Source organism: Diabrotica virgifera, chromosome 4 (assembly GCF_917563875.1).
Source record: "Diabrotica virgifera virgifera chromosome 4, PGI_DIABVI_V3a".
NCBI lineage: Eukaryota > Metazoa > Arthropoda > Insecta > Coleoptera > Chrysomelidae > Diabrotica > Diabrotica virgifera.
This window is the reverse complement of record NC_065446.1, coordinates 57,564,586-57,589,314: the sequence shown is the minus strand read 5'-3', so window position 1 is coordinate 57,589,314 and position 24,729 is coordinate 57,564,586. Positions and strand designations below refer to the sequence as shown.

General features: G+C 33.6%; 1 protein-coding gene across 1 annotated transcript in view; it reads left to right on the top strand.

Moving 5' to 3' along the window:
• Nucleotides 1-3,881: 3,881 nt before the first annotated feature.
• LOC126883030 (uncharacterized) overlaps nucleotides 3,882-24,729 on the top strand; it is a 62,750-nt gene continuing 41,902 nt past the window's right edge. Inside the window, exons 1-2 of the mRNA XM_050648217.1 lie at nucleotides 3,882-4,069; nucleotides 10,969-11,592. Coding sequence (XP_050504174.1) covers nucleotides 4,009-4,069; nucleotides 10,969-11,592 — 685 coding nt within the window. The 5' untranslated portion in view covers nucleotides 3,882-4,008. The remainder of the gene's footprint in view (nucleotides 4,070-10,968; nucleotides 11,593-24,729) is intronic.

Sequence of the window (24,729 nt, the reverse complement as noted above, 5' to 3'; positions counted from 1 at the left end):
GATACGTCAAGAAACAAAGGTGACATGGTACCACCTTGCGCCTTTACTCTGAGGGTGGATACCGCCCCTTCTCGGGGGTGAAAATTATTTTATTAAAAATAACTGCACAAATCAATAAAAGAACAAATTAAAAGCAAAATTTATTATATAAAGTTAATAAAATAAGTCAATACTTTTTAAGCTATTAAAGATCAAAGATTTTAATTATTCGTGAAAAAAATGCATGTTATGAAGCGGTTTTTTGTAAATCACTGAAAAACTGTAAGTTTTTACAAAAAAGTTAATAGTAGTTTAATTCGTAAAGCTTATATTCTAAGAATAAACTCTTAAATCACGCGCCTTTCGATTATAGAGTTACAACCCCTTCGCAAGAAAACCATCCCATATTCCCGGCTTAAGAGAGAGAGTTGTACTTAAAATAATTTAAATTAATTATTTGGAGACTACATATCGTTTAATAATTTATGAGCTTGCAAAATATACGCATGTCAATTATTGAATTGCCATTTTCTTTCTATAGTGCAATCACTGAAGGTAAAAATCAACTATGACCTTCGATATTGGTAAATCTCCATTCATTTTCACGAATTAACAATAACAACTTGCGGTTTTAACCTGGGGTATATGTCACCCCTTCTCGGGGGTGAAAATTACTTTATTAAAAATAACCCCACAAATCGAGAGAGGGACAAATTGTAAGCAAAATTTGTTATATAATGTGATTAAAATAAATTAATACTTTTTGAGTTATTAAAGATCAAATATTTTAATTTTTGTGAAAGAAAATGCATGTTTTAAAGCGATTTTTCATAAATAACTCAAAAACTGTAAGTTTTTACAAAAAAGTGTTTATCACTAAAATTGAAGCCAATAAAAAATATAATAAATTGCTTACTTGAAAACCCTTTAATGTTAATTTAAAGTAAGTTATTGGTAATTAAATGTATATTTTTTCTGCGACTGTTCAAATCTAAGGATTCAAGCTTAAATAACGGGAAAGAGATGCATTTTATAACACTTAGGTACTAAATACTTATCAAAGTACTTAGAAATACCTATCCAAAATGAGCTCCAGAAAAAGTTGATAGCATCAAAATCCTCTCACCAATTTTCGTGAAAATGAATGCAGATTTACCGAAATCGAAGGTTATAGTTGATTTTTACCTTCAGTGACTGCACTATAGAAAGAAAATAGCAATTCAATAATTGAGATGCGTATATTTTGCGAGCTCATAAATTATTAAACGATATCTAGTCCACAAATAATTAATTTAAATTATTTTAAGTAGAACTCTCTCTCTTAAGCCGGGAATATGGGATGGTTTTCTTGCGAAGGGGATCTCAATAATCGAAAGGCGCGTGATTTAAGAGTTTATTCTTAGAATATAAGCTTTACGAATTAAACTACTATTAACTTTTTTGTAAAAACTTACAATTTTTCAGTGATTTACGAAAAACCGCTTCAAAACATGCATTTTTTTCACGAATAATTAAAATTTTTGATCTTTAATAACTTAAAAAGTATTGACTTATTTTAATAACTTTATATAATACATTTTGCTTATAATTTGTTCTTTTATAGATTTGTGCAGTTATTTTTTATAAAATAATTTTTCACCCCCGAGAAGGGGCGGTATCCACCCTCAGGGTAAAGGCGCAAGGTGGTATCATGTCACCTTTGTTGCTTGAGGTATCCTCTAACCACTGACCAATTTTCGTGAAAATCGATGAAGGTTCACCGAAATTGAAGGTAATCGTTGATTTTTACTTTCAGTGACCACTATATAAAATAAATTGCAATTTACTGCTTTAAATGCGCGTAATTTGAAAGCTTATAAATTATTAAATGATATGTAGTAGCCAAATAATTAATTTAATGCATTTCAAGTACAACTTTCTCTTAAGCCGGGAAGATAGGGTGGTTTTCTTGCGAAGGGGTTGTAGCTCAATAATCGAAATGCACGTGATTTAATAGTGTATTCTTAGAGTATATACGCTATAGTAATTATATCCTCAATACAATATATTTTAAGTTTTCTCAGCATTTTTCTCTTAAGTTAAATCAATTAAAGGGTTGTTTGGGGGTGAAGGGGATGAGCTCAAAAATCGAAACTATATAATTTCAAGAGCTCATAAATAGCTCGTAATTCTGCCGCAAAAACCGATTCAATATTCCTATTTTTAAGTAGTGGGGGGGGGGGGGGGGCTGACTCAGCCCTTGAATAATACTTGGCAGAAAGTGTGGCTATTATACACCCTACTAAATTTTGATTAATAAACGTTTCTAGCTAGTGTCAGAGGCGTACGAGAGGGGATAGTGAATGATTGACCATTCCCAAATTCTACGCCACTGAGTAAATTACTATTTTAGCGAAATTTTTCGATTCTCCAATACTTTGTATGTAAATAACCTTATTGGTATCGATAAAGTAATCAGTTTGAGATATATTGGAAGTTTAAAATGAATGAATGAATAACTCAAAATAACTATGCCATTTCATTTTTAACGTCCAATATTTCGAAAACTAATGACTTAATCGTTACCAGTAAAGAGTATATTATTTACATAGAAAGTATTGGAGAATCGAAAAATTTCGCTAAAATAGTAATTCCCTCAGTGGCGCAGAATGTGGGAAGGGTCAATCATTCACTATCCCCTGTCGTACGCCTCTGGTAGTAGCTATAAACTTTTATTTATCACAATTTAGTAGACTGTATAGTACCCACACTTTCTGCCAAGTATGATAAGGATACGTTAAATAGTTTTAAAGTACTTGGTAACAATAATTTTTAAATTTTTAAATGAAACACTCTGTAACTCAGTAAGTAGCCACATTTTATTTAAGAGACTTTAGTTAAATCTTAATATTTTTAGGTCTAGAATCTACAACTTAGAGAGTCGACATTCTTAATGAAACTTAACCCTAAAAGGGCCCGTAGTAATATAACTCCAAGAAAAAAAAAGAAGAGGAAAAAATACAAAAAAATTTGTTTATTAGTGGAAAATACCCAGAAATCCAATTATCGAAACGGCATTTCAAAATATTTAATCCCCGCGACGTTATTAAAAAAGCAAATTATAAACAAATTTGAATAATTTTCAAATGCCATTTTAGGGGGAAGTTTAATTGAAATTTGAATTTATCAATACATTTATCGAAAACATACATAAAAATAAAAATAATAAGATTTAATACAGGTAAATAAGTCTTTGGCAACAACCGCGTTTTTGCAATTGAAAATATAGTAACATTTAATTAACAAATTCAATATCTCAAAAAATATTAAATATTTTTTAACCAATTTTTTTTTGCTTAATACTGGTAACATAGCGCAACTTAGTCTATAAAATAAAATATTTTATAGTGCTTTTTTAAAACGCTAAAAATAATATTTTGCAAATTTGTTTTTAAAGTTTTATGTATAATTATTTAAATAAATAGGGGGTCAAATTTAATTTAGTAAGTCTTATGTGAAAGATTTACTCTTCAGCTTTGTAGAAAATAATCCTATAGACCTTCATTAGTAATTGTATGACCTCAGCAGTTAAAAAAGTAATTTTTTTGCAAAAATGACCCCTTTTTAATTATTTAAACAATGATCCCCTTGTATGATTTGGATACTTTCTTCAAAATATCTTTTCTACCCACCTAAACTTTGATATAAAATTTGTTTCAACCTGTACGAATTTACATTTTTATTTACATGTAGTGTAATTTTATTTTACTAGACTAGTATGCAATCTTGTCGTTAATTTACATTATGCTGTCTGTAGTAAAAAATGTTGCCTAACTAAATGTATATCGATTACAATAAATGTGCCAAAAATTTTACAACGAATATAAAATATATTATTAGTGATATTATTATCACATGTTTTTCCAGTTATAGTGATAATCACTGCGTTTCTCGAACTTTGTTTGCTTGCGGTTAATTTCTGACAGATAATTTGTAATAGGTACATTTGCTTGTTATAATAGGATTAAATACGGACGTTATAAAGAAACCATGGCAAATTTTAAGATATTATTAGCGTTATCCATCGCACTTTGTCTAAAAGTAACAGCAGGTAAGAAACATATAATAACATTTTTAATTACTCAATGTTACCACACCACTACCAGTGCCGGATTTACCATTAGGACGACTAGGCCGCGGCCTAGGGCCGCAAGCAAAATGGGGCCGCAGCATTTTGTAAAAAAATTTTTTTTGGTAAAAAAATTGAATTTTTATTTTATAAATTAATAATTAGTAATTACGGCTACTGTGAATCTAGTATATTACTTTTGTATACAATCTAATTAAAATAACCAACGTTCATATCAAAAATAACTATTAACGCTTGCCAGGGTATAGCAGGCTACAGATTGCAGGTGGATTGTGGATAGTTCTAGGAATGTGGTGAATTATTGATGTAACCAGCACTGGCAAGGGCCCCGACTTTTGACAAAGATTCTAGATTGTCTAGTTTGGCTAGTTTTGTTTCAAATGCTGAGCCTTTTCAAGTTCAAACCTTAGACTTTAATAGTCGGAGAGATAGAAGCGGATTTTGTGCGTGATAAGTAATATGGAAAAACTATACGGGGGTATGTTGAATTAGTTGTGTACATGACTTTCCCCAACGGCCGGAAACCAGAGTGGGGGACGAGGGTAGTCATAAGGGGTCAAAGTCGCAGTTTTTATTATTTTTTTTGTGACGCTCATAGTCGAGATAGTGCACCAAAATTTGGGAATAAGTAGGTCATGACGTAACTAAGTAAAATCTCTAGGGGCACGCTGCGTGGTCAACAAAGGGGTGGGGGTAGGGGTGAATATAAAAAATATAAAGGGTTTTTTGCGACGTTCGTGATTGAGATAGTGCACCAAAATTTGGGAATCAGTAGACCATGACATAACTAACTAAAACCCCCAGATCCGGAAACCAGAGTGGGGGATGAGGGTAGTTATAAGGGGTCAAAATCGCGGTTTTTATTATTTCTTTTGGGACGCTCATGATCGAGATAATGCACCAAAATTTGCGAATAAGTAGGTTATGACGTACCCAAGTAAAACCTCCAGGGGCAGAACACGGCGTGGCCGACAAAGGTGTGGGGGCAGGGGTGAATATAAAAATTATAAGCGATTTTTTGTGACGTTCGTGATCGAGATAGTGAACCAAAATTTGGGAGTAAGTATATGATGACCTATCTAAGCAAAATCTCTAGGGGCGGAAACCAGAGTTGGGAATAATTGTAGTTTAAGGGGTGAAAGTCGCAGTTTGTATTTTTTTTGTGACGCTTCACAACATTTGTCCCCCACGCAGCGTTCCGCCCCTGGAGAGTTTACTTAGTAATATCATGATCTACTTATTCCCAAATTTTGGTGGACTATCTCGATCACGAACGGCAAAAAAACCCCTTATATTTTTATACTCACCCCGCCTACCAGCTCTTTGTACCCCAAGCAACGTTCCGCCCCTGGGTATTTTACTTAGTTACGTCATGACCTACTTACTCCAAAATTTTGGTGCACTATCTCCATCTTGAGCATCACAAAAAAAAATAATAAAAACCGCGATTTTACCCCTTATAACTACTCGCGTCCCCGTCATGGTCTACTTATTCCCAAATTTTAGTGCACTATCTCAATCATGAACGTCGCAAAAAACCCCTTCTATTTTTTATATTCACCCCTGCCCCACCCCTTTGTCGGCCACGCAGCGTTCTACCCCTGGAGATTTTACTTAGTTACGTCATAACCTACTTATTCCCAAATTTTGGTGCACTATGTCGATCGTGAGCGTCACAAAAAAAATAATAAAAACCGCGACTTTGACCCCTTATTACTACCCTCGTCCCCCACTCTGGTTTCCGGTCGTTGGGGAGAGTCATGTACACAACTAATCCAACAGATCCCCGTATAGTTTTTCCATATTACTTATCACGCACAAAATCCGCTCCCAGCTCTTAGGGCCGGTTGTTCGAACGCTAATCAACAATGATCATTATCAAATATTTAATTACTGTCACCAAAACTGTCAATGTCAACTTTGTTTGGGTTGCTGAAAACATAATTAATTACAATTATGAGATTTATTATCAATTATGTTAATAATTATTGTTATATTAATAGATTATAGTCTCAGAATTGTAATCAATTATGTTTTTAGCAACCCAAACAAAGTTGACATTGACAGTTGGTGAGAGTAATTAATTATTTGATAATGATCATTGTTGATTAGCGTTCGAACAACCGGCCCTTAGGGCCGGTTGTTCGAACGCTAATCAACAATGATCATTATCAAATATTTAATTACTCTCACCAACTGTCAATGTCAACTTTTTTTGGGTTGCTGATTACAATTATGAAATTACTTAATCAATTATGTTAATAATTGTTATGTTAATTGATTAACTAATCTCATAATTATAATCAATTATGTTTTCAGCAACCCAATAAAAGTTGACATTGACAGTTTTGGTGACAGTAATTAAATATTTGATAGTGATCATTGTTGATTAGCGTTCGAACAACCGGCCCTTAGGGCCGGTTGTTCGAACGCTAATCAACAATGATCATTATCAAATAATTAATTACTGTCAATGTCAATTGTTAAAACATAATTAATTACAATTCTGAGACTATAATCAATTAATATAACAATAATTATTAACACAATTAATAATAAATCTCATAATTGTAATTAATTATGTTTTCAGCGACCCAAACAAAGTTGACATTGACAGTTTTGGTGACAGTAATTAAATATTTAATAATGATCATTGTTGATTAGCGTTCGAACAACCGGCCCTTAGACTATTAACAATTTGATTAAATATTTTACATCCAAAAAAGCTAGAAAATTGAGTGTTTGAAGTTTAGATATGAGATTTATTATGAGTATGGAGTGGAGTGAGTGTCAGTGGTAATCTAATCACTAATCCAACTTAGAATTTTATTTGTTGTATTCTTAATATTTTTATTTTTCAGTACCGTAGCTTATCACTATTACAGTTCACATTATTTTGCTTGTCTTTTACTTATAATGTCGTTTCAACTAGGCTTTTTTTAGTCTTTTGTTGTCACCTGTACTTTCCTCCCAAACAAAAACAAATGGTATTTAATTTTAACAATTAACTGCAATACTAATTACATATTTATAATATAAATGAATATAATAAATTTAGCAGTATTAATAATTTTACAAATACGTGCAGTTTACTAACTTTTTGAATTATATATTTTTATAAATAGAAATTTTTGTTAGAGTTAAAGCTGGTTTGAGGTTTTAGCCAAATTTTTAAACCAAGATTATTTAATTAGTGAATACAACATTTCAACCTATTTATGTACCGTATTCAAATAGAACATTAGTATAGTGGCATTTCTATTCACTTATGTTATGCTTTGTATGTTGTGCCAATTTTAAAAAGCAAAATTAAAAGTAAAGTAAAATAAACGTTATGCTTTAATTACATAGTCGTGAAGTTATCGGGGGCTGCTCGGGGTAATTTGGCCTAGGGCCGCAAGGACCTTAAATCCGGCACTGGCCACTACGTCGTTATAGTTCTTCCACTCTAACTTTTTCCATGCATGAAATTATTCACGAATTACTTTTTATACTAGAATTAGGCTTTTTTACTCACAGAAACTAGTAGGTAAATATCGCAAAATTAAGCGGTTTGTCCATAGAAATCATAATAAGTTAAACAAGAATAAACAATATGGCATGCGTTGATACCAGAAATATGTTAACAATAGACCAGGCTAGTTATATACCACTAAATGCATCGGGGTGTAACGCCAATATCAAGTAAGGTGGTCTAGGTTAGCTATCTTTGTCTGTCGTGCAAGTGTGAGCGTATCTACCAAGAGGTGGGAGTAATGGAACGACACAAACACAGAGGCGGCGGCCATCACATGCTAGAGAGAGAAAGCAAAGCGCCGGTAGAGAGAGATAGATAGACCACCGACCCGAACTGCTCCGCGTTACGCTATTTTTCGGACCTGGCCTAATCTACTTGTTATTATATCTATGGTTGATACCCTGTTTACTATGAATTTTGACGTTTATGATTTTAAGTGACAGTGATATTACCGCGGGTCGCCTGCAGTTTCTCAACTGTCATTAATGCTGTAGCGTAATTACGGTTAAAATAATTCTCTCAGTTCGTTTATACGAATTTATTTATACAAGTTTCCTAAACTCTCCTAATAAACTCTCCTAATACCGCAATTTGCTTAAATACAAAATAACGTTATCTCGATAATTCTAGACTTCGCCACCTCTAGCTATTGTGTGACCTTCCACATACCGCACGTCTTTCTCCACCGATTCCACGTATATCGTGCTTTCGCCAGAATGTTCTCGAGATGGAACCGTTTGGAGCTGCTACTTGCGGTCGGTGATTTATTATTTTGTTACATTGCTCTTCTCTTAAGATCTGGGCATCCCGATCAGCAACTCTAGATGAAAGCCCAGGATGGCGGAATCTACACGACTCTCCAGCTCTGCATACACCTTTCAAGAAGAAATAACAGTCTACTGTCTTTGAAGGGTACGACATCTTCGGGTTCATGCAACACACAGTAATTCGTACGCCAGTTTCTCTGAAGACCACTTCAGGCATGCTTCTCACAATCTTCCAATCCAGATTTTCTACTGCATGGCCTATTTTTGGTAAAGCCAAATTTTTGATGTCATAATTTTACACGATTTTCTTCAAATTAGTTAGAGAACGCCATATGTTCTCGTAGCTTGGCGTGTGCGTATAAGACTTCCTGGTCACCATATACAGCAAAGATCGAGGATCATCTTCCAATTGCAGTACTTTTCCAACTTTAGGCTGCTGATTTCTTAACTCGTCCAGGCGGCCGAACTTTCTGTTGAATACGGACGACATTCCTTTAGTCATCTCAAGGTCTTGGGCAACACAGTGGGCTAGAGAGACGTCTTCTAGAACACTAAACAAATCTTGCTGAAGTTCTGTTGTCACGCCGAATCTAGAACTCTTTCTCTCTGCGTAATTTGACATAAATTCCTTAAAACTTGGCTGTGCGGCATCTTTCACCTCCTGTTGGAGGACTCGGGCTTCTTCTGTTTCATTTGAGCCAGCATATGGTGCAAGACGATTTATGTGAATAACTTTTGGTTTACCGTTTGGCAACTTCTTAATTCTGTATATTACGTCATTTATTTTCTTCTTAACTTCATATGGACCTTCCCATTTTCTTTGCAGTTTAGGACACAAGCCTCGACGACGTTGTGGATTATAAAGCCAGACAAAATCACCTACTTCGAAGCTTTCATTCTTGCATCGAGAATCATATTGATCTTTCATTCTGTCACTGGCTATCTTGATATGTTGTCCGGCAAGTTCATGAATGTTGTTCATTCGTGACTTTAATAATAATTTAATTGGAATGTATACAAAAGTTTGGGGGGTTTAAGGGAATAAAACCCCCATGGGTGCACAAATTTCACTTTAATTTTTTTTAAGATATTGCTGCCATACGAATTCCACGTGTCCATTTTCAGTAAAAAATCTCTAAGAGTTTTCGATATATGAAAAAAATCGATTTTCATTTTGTAACTTCAAAGGGCTGTAACTTTTTTGTGTGCACTATTGTATATAGGTAAGTGAGGTTTAATCAACCTATTTTCGACCCCAGAATCTGTGGTATAATTTATGACCAATCTTATCGGGGCACCTTTTATAGTTTGGGCAGATTTTATCGGAGAAAAGGCCATTTTTGGGAAAAGTTATTTACCAGCAATTTTATTGCTGAAATCGAATCTTATGATTCTATATTATATTAATAACATCGGTATGAAAAGTCCGCAGATAGTGTGCTACTTTTTTTACAAAAAAAATGGCGCCCTAAAATCGTGTCTTTTTTTCAATTTTTGCTCTATAACTCCAAAGATTTTAACTTTACACCAAAAGCACTCAAATAAAAATTCACCGAAATTAAATTCTGCATAGAGACATCTTTTTCCCGATTTACTTGGTTATATAAAACTTGGTTATATAAAAGCTCTTTTGGTATAGATTACATTTCCAGAAGCCGATGAAAATTAAATGAACAGTTTAGCAACAATTAAATTGTTAATTAAATATTTACGGTCGCTTTAATAACCACAGTAATTATGATGCATAAGAATAACTATGATTTTTATATAAAAAGGTACTATACCAATCTAATGTACTTTACAGCATTGAAATAGGACTATTTAAGCGGCCTCAGGAATATTTTATAATTATAAACAATTTTTTGGATTACAAACAAATAAAATATCTCGGGAAATATTAAATTAAATTAAATGATAAAAACGGTACTGGAAAGAACGTGACAGGACGCTTGATTTAAAAGAAAAAACGTTTAATTGCAATGAGTGGTTCCTGAGATAAAACCGGTCAAAGTTGACCGGCATGTACGGCAAAGATATAAACAATAGAATCAAAATTTTCAAACCATCACCGTTTTATTTCAGTCCTCTTTCTCCACACCAATTTTTATATTTTTAAAATACTCATAACATATTATAATAATAAAACCTATTGGTATTACGAGTGAAAAATGCCAAAAATAGCAAAATTCCAATCAAAAATTAGGTTTGAGGAAATGAAATCTTAAAGTTCAAAATCTGTATACGGTAAAAAATGCATTTTCTCGGCTTCCCATGAAGCAATTTTCTTCATTTTTTTTGTTCCCAAGTAACTCGATTAGAGATATCTAACTAACGCATTATTAAATGTCAAAGTTGCTCTTGTTTCGTTATAGTAAATTAATTTTGCTAATTTTATATTTTGCTAGTCGAGAACGCGTTTGCCACGCGTTCTCTATCGAGAACGCGTGTCATGTACGAACTCTAAATTTCACATTTTAAATTGTACTGTTGCCATACAAGACCTTAAAACCAGTTAAATGTAATACTATTCTAATACAAAATACAAAATTATTGTATATTATTTAATTAATTTTCAGATGGCGCTATTAGCATACAACCAGAACCACCAAATGTATCATCAAACCAACCTACTTCTCCAGCATCAAGTTCTAGTTCAACTTCACATAAGACAACTACCCCAACCACCACCACCACCACCACGACCACTACTAGTACTAGTAATAAAGCTGATACAACTACCACTGCTAAAACTACTACTCCTACAACTCCTTCTACTACTACAAAATCTAGTACAACTACCGTTACTACTCCTGCCACAACTAAGACAACTCCATCTACCACTTCTACTTCGACTACTACAACTTCTACAGCGAAACCTACCACTCCTATTACACCTACACCAAAACCAGTTCCTGAACCAACAATGGGCAAGTGGTCCATCAACTATACCAATTCAAATGACATTTGTTTGTTAATGGATGCAGCCTTACAGATTGAAATCCCCCAGATTAATCTCACCTCTCTGAAAATCAATGTTCCTTTTAATGCATCAGCTGCGGGCAATTGTGGTAATATAGATGTCATGACACTAGTTTGGGATAAGACCAGTTTCATCAATATGAGTTTTGTTCAAAACACAACTAGCAGAAAGTTTGAACTGGAATCAATTGCGGCTTCTGTCAGTGTCACACTCTCTAATGGTAAGTGGTATTGCCTTTTATACGGTCCATGTTATATTATTATTATTTAAACTGCGGCTTTTTTATTATTTTCAACTAAAACTTTTCGTTTATAAATTTGCAAAAGTCTGTGTGTTATTGCGTTGCCGCTCCTGCAATACTTAGAGCAGGTGTATCGATGTATTCTTATGTAGTTTTGCCTTCTGAATCCAAATCTGAAAACGGCATTTCGATATCTCTAACCGTCTTCGAGATAATCGACCTCAAAGTCTAAAATGTGACGTCACAATCCGGTTATTTCCTACCGACGCACTGAACGTCAGCTCAAATGGTTGATTAGGAAGTAGACTACTTTTCAACGAAAACTTTTCGTTTATAAATTTGCAAAAGTCTGTGTGTTATTGCGTTGCCGCTCCTGCAATACTTAGAGCAGGTGTATTGATGGATTCTTATGTAGTTTTGCCTTCTGAATCCAAATCTGAAAACGGCATTTCGATATCTCTAACCGTCTTCGGGATAATCGACCTCAAAGTCTAAAATGTGACGCCACAATCCGGTTATTTCCTACCGACGCACTGAACGTCAGCTCAAATGGTTGATTAGGAAGTAGACTACTTTTCAACGAAAACTTTTCGTTTATAAATTTGCAAAAGTGTGTGTGTTATTGCGTTGCCGCTCCTGCAATACTTAGAGCAGGTGTATCGATGGATTCTTATGTAGTTTTGCCTTCTGAATCCAAATCTGAAAACGGCATTTCGATATCTCTAACCGTCTTCGAGATAATCGACCTCAAAGTATAAAATGTGACGTCAGAATCGGGTTATTTCCTACCGACGCACTAAACGTCAGCTCAAATGGTTGATTAGGAAGTAGGCTACTTTTTTAATCTCAATTTGTTCAGCAAAGCATAGTTTATTTACATTTGAGTTTGACACTTCGTGAATGTCAAACTAAATTTTAAATTAAGTATTAATAAAACATCAATGATATTTGATAGCGAATTTAATTATTATATAAAATAAATAAGATGTTCAAAAATACAATTTGAGTATATTTTATAAGCAATAATTTATTAAGTAGGTATATATTTACGAGTATACGGCCTACCCTTTATAATAAATGGACTGTTCCATTTGTTATGAAAATAAAATACAGGGTGTTCAGAAACTCTACCGACAAACGGAGGTTCCTCATATAATTTTAAGACAATTTAACCCAATTCATCTAGTCCGAAAATGCTTCCTAAAGAAGCTAGAGCCATTTGAAGATGGCGTCTGGTAATTAGTTTATCTTAAATATCTCCAGAACGCTTCTATTTAGAACAACGAAAATTGGCACACATATTTATCTTCCAGGGATAAATCGATTTCATTAATTGCAAATTTCTAGTACCGGTCATAGGCGTCCGTTTGGGCAGGGCATCAGTTATATTATCGCATAACTTTTTTGTTTTCAATTTCTAAGCACTTTTGAGTCTGCATTATTAAAATGTCAGGTATTATAGTACTAAAAGGTACTCTTACTTTAAGTCGATAGGATACACCGTTTTCTAGAAAAATCGATTTGAAAATTTTTCGTTGTTTGAATATAAAAAAATTCAATTAAAAAAAATATTTAGAAAAACCAAAATTGGTACATTTATTTATATTCCAGAGATGAATCGATTTTATTAATTGTGAATTTCTAGTACCGGTCATATGCGTCCGTTTTGGGTAGATCAACGGTTATTTTATCGCATACCTTTTTTGTCTTTAATTTTTAAGGATTTTTTTTAATTTTCAAAAAATTTTTCAAATTCAGGAAACGAAAAATTTTCAAATCGATTTTTTTAGAAAACGGTGTGTCCTACCGACTTACAGCAAGAGTACCTTTTAGTACTAGAATACCTCACAATTTAATAATCCAGTATCAAAAGTGCTTAAAAGTTAAAGACAAAAAAGTTATGCGATAAAATAACCGTTGTCCCACCCAAAACCACCACCCAAAGTCACCATAGATGGAATCGATTTATCTCTGGAAGATAAATATGTGTACCAATTTTCGTTTTTTCTAACTAAAAGCGTTCTGGAGGTATTTAAGAAAAACTAATTACAAGACGCCATCTTCAAAGAGCTCTAACTCCCTTAGGAAGCATTTTCGGACTAGGTGAATGTGGTTAAATTATCTTAAAATTATCTGAGGAATCTCCTGTCTTCGTTTGTCGGTAGAGTTTCTGGACACCCTGTATAGTCGGTTCGCTAAGCTCGATACAACTGGCTAGTGATTTTAGTAGGTAACTTTTTTGTTTTTTGCGAATTTTGCCAAAATTGGCAAAATTACTAATTATTTAGTAATTAGTAATTATTTTTTTTGCCAAATTGGCAAAATTATTGACTGAAATCACTTGCCAGTTGTGTCTGAGTTTAGCGAACCGACAGTATATGAAATAATATTGTTTGGTATAAAAAATTATGGTCTGATATGTGCAATTCTAATGGAAAAAAATATTTGAAGATTTTTCTCAAATTATGGATACCAACATTTTCATTTATAACTCTTTTATTTTTAATTTGACGAAGGAAAGTTATTCTTCATAAAAAGCTATTCATGTTCTAAGATTTATGATGCAACCAACATATTATATAAAGTTTTATTAATTTTATACGAGGTATATAAAAATATAAATTTAGATCAAGAGTAAACTACCTTTATAGTTCATAACATTTAAATTAGAATGATATAATTGCACATTAAAACATAATTATTAATTCTAAAGTACTTTTCATAATAGCAATTTTCCATATTACAAATTAAAATACGTAAATAAACAAAGTTTTCGTTATGATAATGCTCGCATTTTCAGCTTGTTTGAATTTGAAACCGCGATGCGGCACATAAAGTAGGTCTAAATATTAATTACCAAAAGACAAAAATGATGACAAATTTAGTTCCGAGCCATCCTTTAAAGGTAGAAGACGTCGAAATTAAAGTTGTTGACAGCTACATATACCTTGGACATACGGTAAAAATTAGCAGAGACAATCAAACAGCTGAGCTGCTAGAAGAATAACTCTGGGATGGGCAGCATATGGAAGACTGCGTGATTTTTTAAAGGTGATATGTATACCTATCATCTTAAAAAGAAGAGCCTTTAATCAATGTGTCCTGCCTGTTCTTACATATGGCGAAGAGGACATACTCTAACAAGGACATCTGCACGAAAACTACAAGTGACGCAACGTAGAATGGAAAGATCATTGTTGGGCATAACGTTAGAGATAGGTTAAGAAACGAATAAATTCGTAGAAGAAGTGGTGTAGAAGACATTATAAAACACATAGCCAAAATTAAATGGAAGTGGGCAGGAGACGTCGCTAGAATGAGAGATGATAGGTGGACCAAAAAAATCTTGGAGTGAAAACCAAGAGCGGACAGACGAAATCAGCGAAGACCACCCACAAGATAGACTGACGACATAAAGAGGATTTGTACCAACTGGATTGCAGCAGCGCAGGATAGATCTGAATGGAAATTTTTCGAGGAGGCCTTTGTTCAGCAGTGGATGACTATGGGCTGATGATGATGATATGCTTTAGCGAGGTTCTGTCGTAGTGTAAGGTCCTGGAGTGCTTCTTAAAGCTTGATTTCGACCTCTTAGAAGGTTATTGGTCCTGTACGGTTAAAGCAAGGTCGTCAGTATACAGAACCGTCAGTATACAGGAAGTGCTCGGCAGGTTTAAAGATTGGTTGGTCGTTAGTGTATATCTTACCGGCCAAACCCGATTTCAGGACAAACTAGTTTGGCCTAGGCCAAACTAGTTTGTCCTAAGCGCATTAGGATAAACTAGTATGGCCTAGCTCAAACTAGTTTGTTCTATCACGCGTAGGATAAACTAGTTTGTCCTAGGCCAAACTAGTTTACCCTAATATAAATACACACACTCCAGGGCGAGTTTCCTTTCGTATCTTTATTTTGTTTTTTATTAGATATCTCAGCATAGTGTGAATAATCTTTTGTAAAATAAAATGCTTGCACATCATGCAATATATCCAGGGATAGTTTTTATAAATAAAAACAAGTAGGTAATTGGACTTCGCAAGTTATAGGTTTTCACCCAAAGTAATCGAAAGTAGAACTGCAAGTCAATATTTGAACTCTTTGTGTAACTTTGCGACGATTGATATACGATTTTACTAATTTTGAGTCATATTTATTTACATTCATATCATATTTTGAGTGACTTTAAAACAGTACTTGTTGCAACTCTAAAACCGAAGTCCGATGTCAAATTTCTTATCTTTAATACCATCCTTGGGTCATAAGCTTTCATTCGACACCTCATTTGTCATTATATCTGTATTAATAACGGAGGAGTTATATTAGCGGATGGACGGACAGACATCCATGAAACTGGAAGTATATATTTGTTCTCGTCTTGCGAAGTTGCGTCGAAAAATATATCACTTGTAATATTCCGGTGACTATAAAACAGTACTTCCGTTCGCATTTCTAAAATCGGAAGTCCTAGATCAAACTTTCTCACCTTTAGTACCATCCTTTTATTATAAGCTATCATTTGACACCTCATTTGTCATTCTACCTGGTATAGTGACGGATGAGTTATATTCGTGTCCGGACGGACGGACAGCCTAGGTCAAATTTCTCACCTTTAGTACCATCCTGGGATTATAAGCTTTCATTTGACCCCTCATTTTTCATTCTACCTTATATTGTGGCGGAGGAGTTATATTCGCGGTCGGACGGACAGACGGACAGACAGCCTGGGTCAAATTTTTCAACTTTAGTACCATCCTTGGATTATAAGCTTTCATTTGAAACCTCATTTGTCATTCTACCTGGTATTACGACTTAGGAGTTGAGTTCACGGACAGACAGACAGACGGACAAACGGACGGACAGACGGACGTGGATAGTTCAACCTTTTCACATTTTTTTCAAAATTGGTGAAAACAATATTAATTCGTACTCGATTTTATTCATAAGTGTATCTTTTCTTTTAATTTTTGGAGAAAACCTCATCTTTTTATTTATTATTTTTTATATTATTTAATTATACAAGAATATATTGATTTATAGCATCTAACAATATCTTCATTCGATGTATCGTATGACACAATATATCGATGTATAATTTTTTTTGCCGTCCCTGTTGGGACGTGATTTGGGAACTCCCCGCATGTAAAAGTCCTTACATGTTCGCTAAATTACTTTTGACTCTACTAAATTGGTTTAGACTAGGCCGTACTAGTTTATCCTGAAGTGTGAGTTTTTATTATATCAGGATAAACTAGTTTGGCCTAGGACAAACTAGTTTGGCCTACGCGCGATAGGCCTAAAACTGAAATCGGATTTGGCCGGTAACATATACATTAAACAACATCTGTGATAGCATCCCACCTATGCTAGACCATTCTTCTGCTTCCGCCAGCGGTTTTTCTTCCCCTTGAAGTAGACACAGAATTTTTCGTTTTTCAGCAATGTTTTTTCGACGCCTGTGAGCTTTTCATCTCCTATTAATGCTCTGAACTTTTCAAGGAGTAGTCTAGGGCTGACAGTGTCATACGCTGCGGTTATGTCTACAAACGCCACTAATTTATCTTGGTAGCCTGATCTATGTGTCCAGTGAAATGTAGAACTTAACTATTGCAGTTCTTTCATGCAATGAATTTTTATTTCCAGATTTAGTGCGCTTGTAAAAATAAATAATCAAAAGCCAAAGTAAGTTTTTAACCTAATAAAAACATTAATAATATTGAAAAATATTAAAAATATTACTAAAACATTTTTAAATTGAAAACTTATTGGTCCATTTCCCTTGTAACACCTCCATGGCTTCTAAAAATTGCAAGCCAAATGGATGCTGAAGCGAAGAAGACAAGAGGGAATTCAAAAACTTGCAATTCACGACCCCGTCTGTTCAGCTGGTAAATTCCAACGGAAAATGGACCTAGTTACTCAAAGGAGTAAAGACCAATATAAAAATAAAATGAAAATTCCATTTTTATTCAGTTGCAATGCGAAGGTAAAACCGTATTATTTTTCACTTAGAACAGGGGGCGCAGACCAGCACTCTAAATCGACGATTTTCGACTATATTTGGAGTCATCATCAGAGAGGCGTAGGTCTGCTGCTCTCTGCCCGAAGTGACAAAATTACGAAAGATTATCCCCGCATTGCAACTGACGTTTATGGAGTAGGTGACTAGCGTCATCTGGCAACTGAAAGGCAAAGTAAGTTTTCAACCAAATAGAAACATTAATAATATTGGAAAATATTAAAAATATTACTAAAAGATTTTTAATTGAAAACTTATTGGTCCATTTCCCTGGTAACACCTCCATGGCTTCTAAAATTTACAAGCCAGATGGATGCTGAAGCGAAGAAAACAAGAGGGAATTCAAAAACTTTCAATTCACGACCCCGTCTGTTCAGCTGGTAAATTCCAACGGAAAATGGACCTAGTTACTCAAAGGAGTAAATACCAATATAAAAATAAAATAAAAATTCCATTTTTATTCAGTTGCAATGCGAGGGCAAAGCCGTATTATTTTTCACTTGTAGACCAAAAGGCAGCGCTGAAAAATCTATTTGAATTTACTAAAGCTAGATTTTTCACAGTTGATTACTGTGAGTGTGTAGAGAAACATACTGCGGTCGGTCAAGAGAAACGTAGGACAGGGGTGACTGAGAGGGTATCAAAATTGCTTTCCTACGAAGGTAATTATTTCCATTTACTAAGGCTGAAAATCAGTACACACATTATAAATTAAATATAAATAAAAGTTATTATAGTCGGTCAGCTGTATGACGGGACAGAGTCGGTCGGTCGGCCCCAATAGTCGATTGAGGAAATGAAGTATTTTGGCTCGCAATTTTTTCTTCCAGCATGGATTTACTTGAAATTTTCACAGAAGGTAGGGAATAGTCCAAGGATCATTTTATATATCATGCCGCTATCATACGCTAAAACCTTGGGGTGGTTGCCACCCCATCTCGGGGGTGGGACTTTTTTATTACATTTTAACCGAGTAATTCGATGGAAAAAGTGATTCTAAGAAAAAAATGTTTTTTACATTTTCTTCGTAAAACTAATATTTTTCGAGTTATTCGCGCTTGAAAATAACAGTTTTTCGACGAAAAAATCGACTTTTTTAGAGGGTTTTTTTGAGAATACCTCGAAAAATATGCATTTAATCAAAAAAACTTTAGATATCGAAATTGTATCTTTTAACAAACACAAACCAAATTCTGTTCCTATAATATCTTTAAGACCAATACAAACCGAGATACGGCATGTTAAAGATTAGCTTTTTTCGTCAAATGCATAATTTGAAATATTCAAAGCCAAATAATGGGAAAAATTTGCTTTTTTCGAGGAAAACTTAAATAATCTTTTTTCAAGTATACAATTAGAGCTTTCAAACAAACATAATAAAAAGTTTTCAGCATGAAAATTAAGCGACTTATAATCAAAAAAATGTCGGTACCTGCTTTTCTCTACGAAAAAATCAGTGAAAACAACCCCCTAACTACCTTCCTAATTCAAAATTGGTCTTTACCTTTCTGTAGTTCCTTTTATATTTATACTATCAATACACTCAAGGAGTTTCACCTATTTAAAATGCCTAATTTTGGAAAAATTGGAGTTTAAAGAAAAATTGATTTTTGCAATTTGGTATTTTTCACCTTTTACTTGAAAATATCTTCGAAAATACTGAAGATACAAAAAAAATATAAACTACTAAATTGTAGCTTTTTTAATGACTAAAATTACCCTGTATATAGATTTTCATTATAGTGAATATTTAGCCAGATATAGCTGTTTAAAACCTCTATTTACCAGTAAACACCCCCTTATTCGAGCCCTTTAAACCCGCCCAATTAAAAACTAAGGGATCTTATGGAATCTAATTTACACAGTCTTATAGCTCTTTAAAAATCCTACAAAATCATTTTTGAAGAAACTTTTTATCGCCAAAAATATATAGAATATTTTTCGAGGTATTCTAAAAAAACCCTCTAAAAAAGTTGATTTTTTCGTCGAAAAACTGTTATTTTCAAGCGCGAATAACTCGAAAAATATTAGTTTTACGAACAAAATGTAAAAAACATTTTTTTCTTAGAATCCCTTTTTCCATCGAATTGCATAGTTAAAATGTAATAAAAATTCCCACCCCCGAGATGGCGTGGCAACCACTCCCAAGGTTTTAGCGTATGATAGCGTCATGATATAGAAAATGATCCTTGGACTATTCTCTACCTTCTGTGAAAATTTCAAGTAAATCCATGTTGGACGAAAAAATTGCGAGCCAAAATGCTTCATTTCCTCAATCGACTATTGGGGCCGACCGACCGGCTCTGTCCCGTCATACAGCTGACCGACTATAATAACTTTTATTTACATTCAATTTAGAATGTGTGTACTGATTTTCAGCCTTAGTAAATGGAAATAATTACCTTCGTAGGAAAGCAACTTTGATACCCTCTCAGTAACCCCTGTTCTACGTTTCGCTTGACCGACCGCAGTATGTTTCTCTACACATTCACAGTAATCAACTGTGAAAAATCTAGCTTTAGTAAATTCAAATAGATTTTTCAGCGCTGCCTCTCCGTCTATTAGAACAGGGAGCGCACTCCAGCACTCTAAATCTCGTCAGTTGCAATGCTGGGATAATCTTTCGTAATTTTGTCACTTCGGGCAAAGAGCAGCAGGCCTACGCCTCTCTGATGATGACTCCAAATAGAGTCGAAAATCGTCGATTTAGAGTGCTGGTCTGCGCTCGCTGTTCTAAGTGAAAAATAATACGGTTTTGCCTTTGCATTGCAACTGAATAAAAATGGAATTTTTATTTTATAAATAATCAACTTTGTATAATATATTTTGTGTATGTTTATTATGTCGCCTGATAAAATTATTCCGTGATTATCATATTTCCCGATTTTCATAACGACAGAGATAACAGCTAAATATACACTTGTTTAATATTGTTTATTTAATAATCCGACTTGTATTAATGTTATTTCAGGCCGTAATTACCTAATTAGCGACACAACTTTGACTCATTGTTTTTACACTTTTCATAAAATAATACTATGTAGTTATCAATATAAATACAGTGTGGGCCAAAGAAAACAGTTCACCTCGATATTTGACAGTATTTATTAGATTTTAAGGAAATGAAGAAACAGGTCGATTTTTGATCTAAGGGGGACACATTTTTACGATACATACATCTGTCATATGTCAACCCCCTCTCTTCCACTTTCCCCACCACTTATTTTTAAATGGGGAATAGGGGTCGTGTGCTAGCTCATTTGAAAGGTTATTCAATTCTCTATTCAGTAATATTAACATTTACTTATTTATTTATACAGGGTGTCCAAGAAAAATTATTTTGAATTAAATTAATTGAAACAAAAAGAAGAATGTATGTATTTTATTTAACTCAAAATACATTCTACTGCTGACAGAAAACAGAAAAAAATGTTTTCCACCTACCTTTACCGAAAGTTTACTTTTCCGGACCTGATTGTAGGGGCCAAAGTTGTACTTTTCCTCACTAGGGAGGAAAATATTTTTCCTCCCTAGGGAGGAAAAGTAAAAGTGACGTCATGGTATTTCATTTATGAAATATAAACTTATTGACGCCCTGTACAATATCTATTTTCTATTACGTAAGTATCTATACATTTTAACGTTTATTTATAAAACACCCTGTATTTTGCAGAATGGTAAAAAACCGTAAATTGTTATTTTGATTTAACAATGTTTACATTAATAATTTGACTTATATTTGACAGTTGACAGTTATATTGTACCTACATGTTACTTTAAGTTTTAATAAATTTTGTTGGTTAGTTACATAAATAAAGTAAAAATGAAAAAATGACTTGTTATTAATTTGAGGAAGGTGGAAAAACCATATGTATAACATGGGAGTAAAGTGCCTTTTCCTCCCTTGAATGATTACTGCCCTCTGCTACGCGTCGGGCAGTAAACTTCATTCTCGGGAGGAAAAGTAGCACTTTCCTCCCTTGTTATACAAATAGCTATTATTTGATAAATAAACATTGTTTGTTGCTTAAATTCAACCTACCAAGAGGCAGGTGGGTGGCAGCTTGAACACTGAAATTAAGCATAAAGCAATGTTTATTTATCAAAAAAAAAATTTTCTGTTTTGTAACAGCAGTAAAATGTATATTGAAATAAATAAATTACATACATTCTTCTCAGAGCGTCGAGAGGGATGAGCGGGCCCCGGTAAAAAGTGAAGGGCGGGCCCCCGGCAAAAAGTGAAGGGCGTGCCCCCGGCGAAACGTGAAGCAAGTGACAGTAAGTGACTTGCTGTTGCGTTTAGTAAATTTCAATTTCCGACTTATCATCGACTTATTTCGTATGCTTTAAATCAGTGTTTTTCAATCTAAGTTTATCAAATTGTGGTAATATTTTTGAAAGGTTAATAATAAATCATTTTCTAATTGCAGTCTACTTCTCTTTTTAGTTTTAATGTCTACCATTGAAGAAAATGTCAGTTCACGCAAGTATTAAGTGGCGAATTGCACTAATAATTTAAGAGTTTCCCGTGCCAGCTCCGGATATTGGTGTTTTATTTTTATCCAAAATACGTCGACACTTTGTGAATAAAATTCCATTTTAAGCATGCCATCGGCATCTAAATCTAGAAGACATTCTTTCATTTTTTTGTTAACACCAGTCAGATCTATTGATGTGTCCAACAAAGGGTTTAGAATTTTTAATCCATCTACGACTATTGTCGGCTTCAGGGTGCAACTCTGGAAAGTATGTCAAAAGTTGCTCTTGTAAATTATGCAAGCTCTGTATAATGCAAGGAACGTGAGCCGATACTGCAAAACTTGGTCTGTTGCATTATCTTGCATTATCTTCATCAATCTTCTGAACACATGGGAAAGATTCAAACATTTTGTTTTGCAGAGAGGTTGACCGCAAACGAAGTTTTGCGTGAAATGCTTTTACTTTATCTTTAGCTGTTAAAATATTTCTTCTCTTCCTTAAAGGTTCTTGTTCAAATTGTTAAGGTGGCTAAAAAAAGTGCCACGATGTTAATTTCAAGAGCCAATAGAGTTAGAAAAACCGTAAGCATATTTAGATTTTGCATCTTGTAAGAACATTAACAATTCAGCTCTTAGTTTCAGAACTCTTGTCAATACCTTTCTTTTGGATAGTTAACTGACCTCTGTGTGATAAAGGAGATTTTGATGAAGCGAGTCCATATCTTCACAAACGATTCGGAATAGCCGGGTTTGCAAAGCTTTACCTTTGATAGAATTTACAATTTTTATTACCTCCTTGAGCAGGTTATTTATATCAGAAGGTACTACCTTAGAGCCTGTCGATGAAAAAACAGTGTGTTCAGGATATGTTTGGCATTATCGATTTTATTTTGCAATGAGTCCGCTATTTTTGCCATTAATAGTTTAACGCCATCGCTATAAATAGCGAAATATTTTTCCCAACCAATATTGTAGTGGCAGGTGCTTTCTAAAAACATATCGTACAAACACTGGCCAGTAGTGTTTGCAGGAAGTGCTTTGCAAAATAAGATTTCTTCCATGATATTGTCATCTGCTTCAAAGCGCACAAATACTGCAAACTGTGCACAGTCGGAAACACCTATAGATTCGTCAAACTGCAAAGCAAAATGTTGGCTGTTCTTTAATTTTTGGCCCGCGTGAATAAAAGATAAATGTACCAAAATAAGAAAAAATGATTACCTAACGTAGATTCTAACTCTATATTCGTCGCCAGAATATTTCAACCTGTAAAGGGGTTGCAAAATAAAAAAGATTGAAAAACACTGCTTTAAATGATGACGCACGGGTAAAGATTCAGGGACTCAACTGTAATTTATAACATTTATTTACTTTTTCTACGACCATTTAATAACATGCTCATTATTCGCTATTTTTTATAGATAATAGCAACCATTACTGTACCCGTGAGTAATAATTCATTACTCACGGGCTGAAGTTACTCACGAGTCATTACTCACGGGCTGAAGTTAGATTCAAGTGACACATGCTACTTTTAATATTAATAGTATATAAACTGCAAATAAAATTACTTAAACTTGTTTATTTAATACAATAATTATTTTAATTTATACCAATACTTAACTTCGAAAAATTTTTAAAGGAATACTAACTGTAACAATGTCAGTATATTTTTTACGTTTATATCTTGTTTACTAAAAATTTTGACGTTTATCATTTAATTAAGTGACAGTGACATTAGCGCATTTTGTTTATGTTAATTGGAATTTATAATATTGTGTTTGTTTTTTAAGTTATATTGTGTGAAATATGTTATAACATATTAGGTATGTATAGTTATATTATTATATTATATATAGTTAAATGTAAATATACATTATAACTATATATATGAAATACGTCCACCAACAACAGCCATTTCCTATTTATTAGATTCACTGACAATAAGTACAAATTTAAGATTATAATTTTTCGGAAACGAATAGAACTTATATTACAAACCATACATACTCATAGACGTTTCACGACCATGTTAATCTTTCGGATCGAATTAACGCCATCTCTTGATTGGAATGGGAACTAAATTGACAAATTTTAGTTACGTGAGAATTTCAAATTATAAATTTTGCGGGATTTTTGATGAAATTTCGCAGGAAATTAAAACAACAGAAAGACAATTCAATGTTTTATTCCATATTTTACTGAAAACTTCAAATATTCCAATTTGTTTTCAAAATGCTAAACACTACTGCTATGTGTCACGTGAAAGCACTGATGTGTATCGAGTTGAATGAAAATTTTTGAAAGAATCTTGTAGGATGATTGTTTAGATAAATATTACCTTATAATCTTTTACAAACTTCCAAAAATATATAGGTCCGAAATGTTGATGACACACTTGTCTATTGGAATAAACTGTTTCAGGATATATTATATTGTTTTTTTTTTAAATGTGGAGAAACACAACACGGGATGATCAATGTAAACTAAAAATTCTACTCATAAAAACGGAGAGGAGGTTAATACACTTGATTAAAATTGTGAATAAATCTAATTAAAAACGTAACACCACTATAATAAAATAATTAAGCCACAAACTGTAAAATAAAAAGTAAATTAACAAA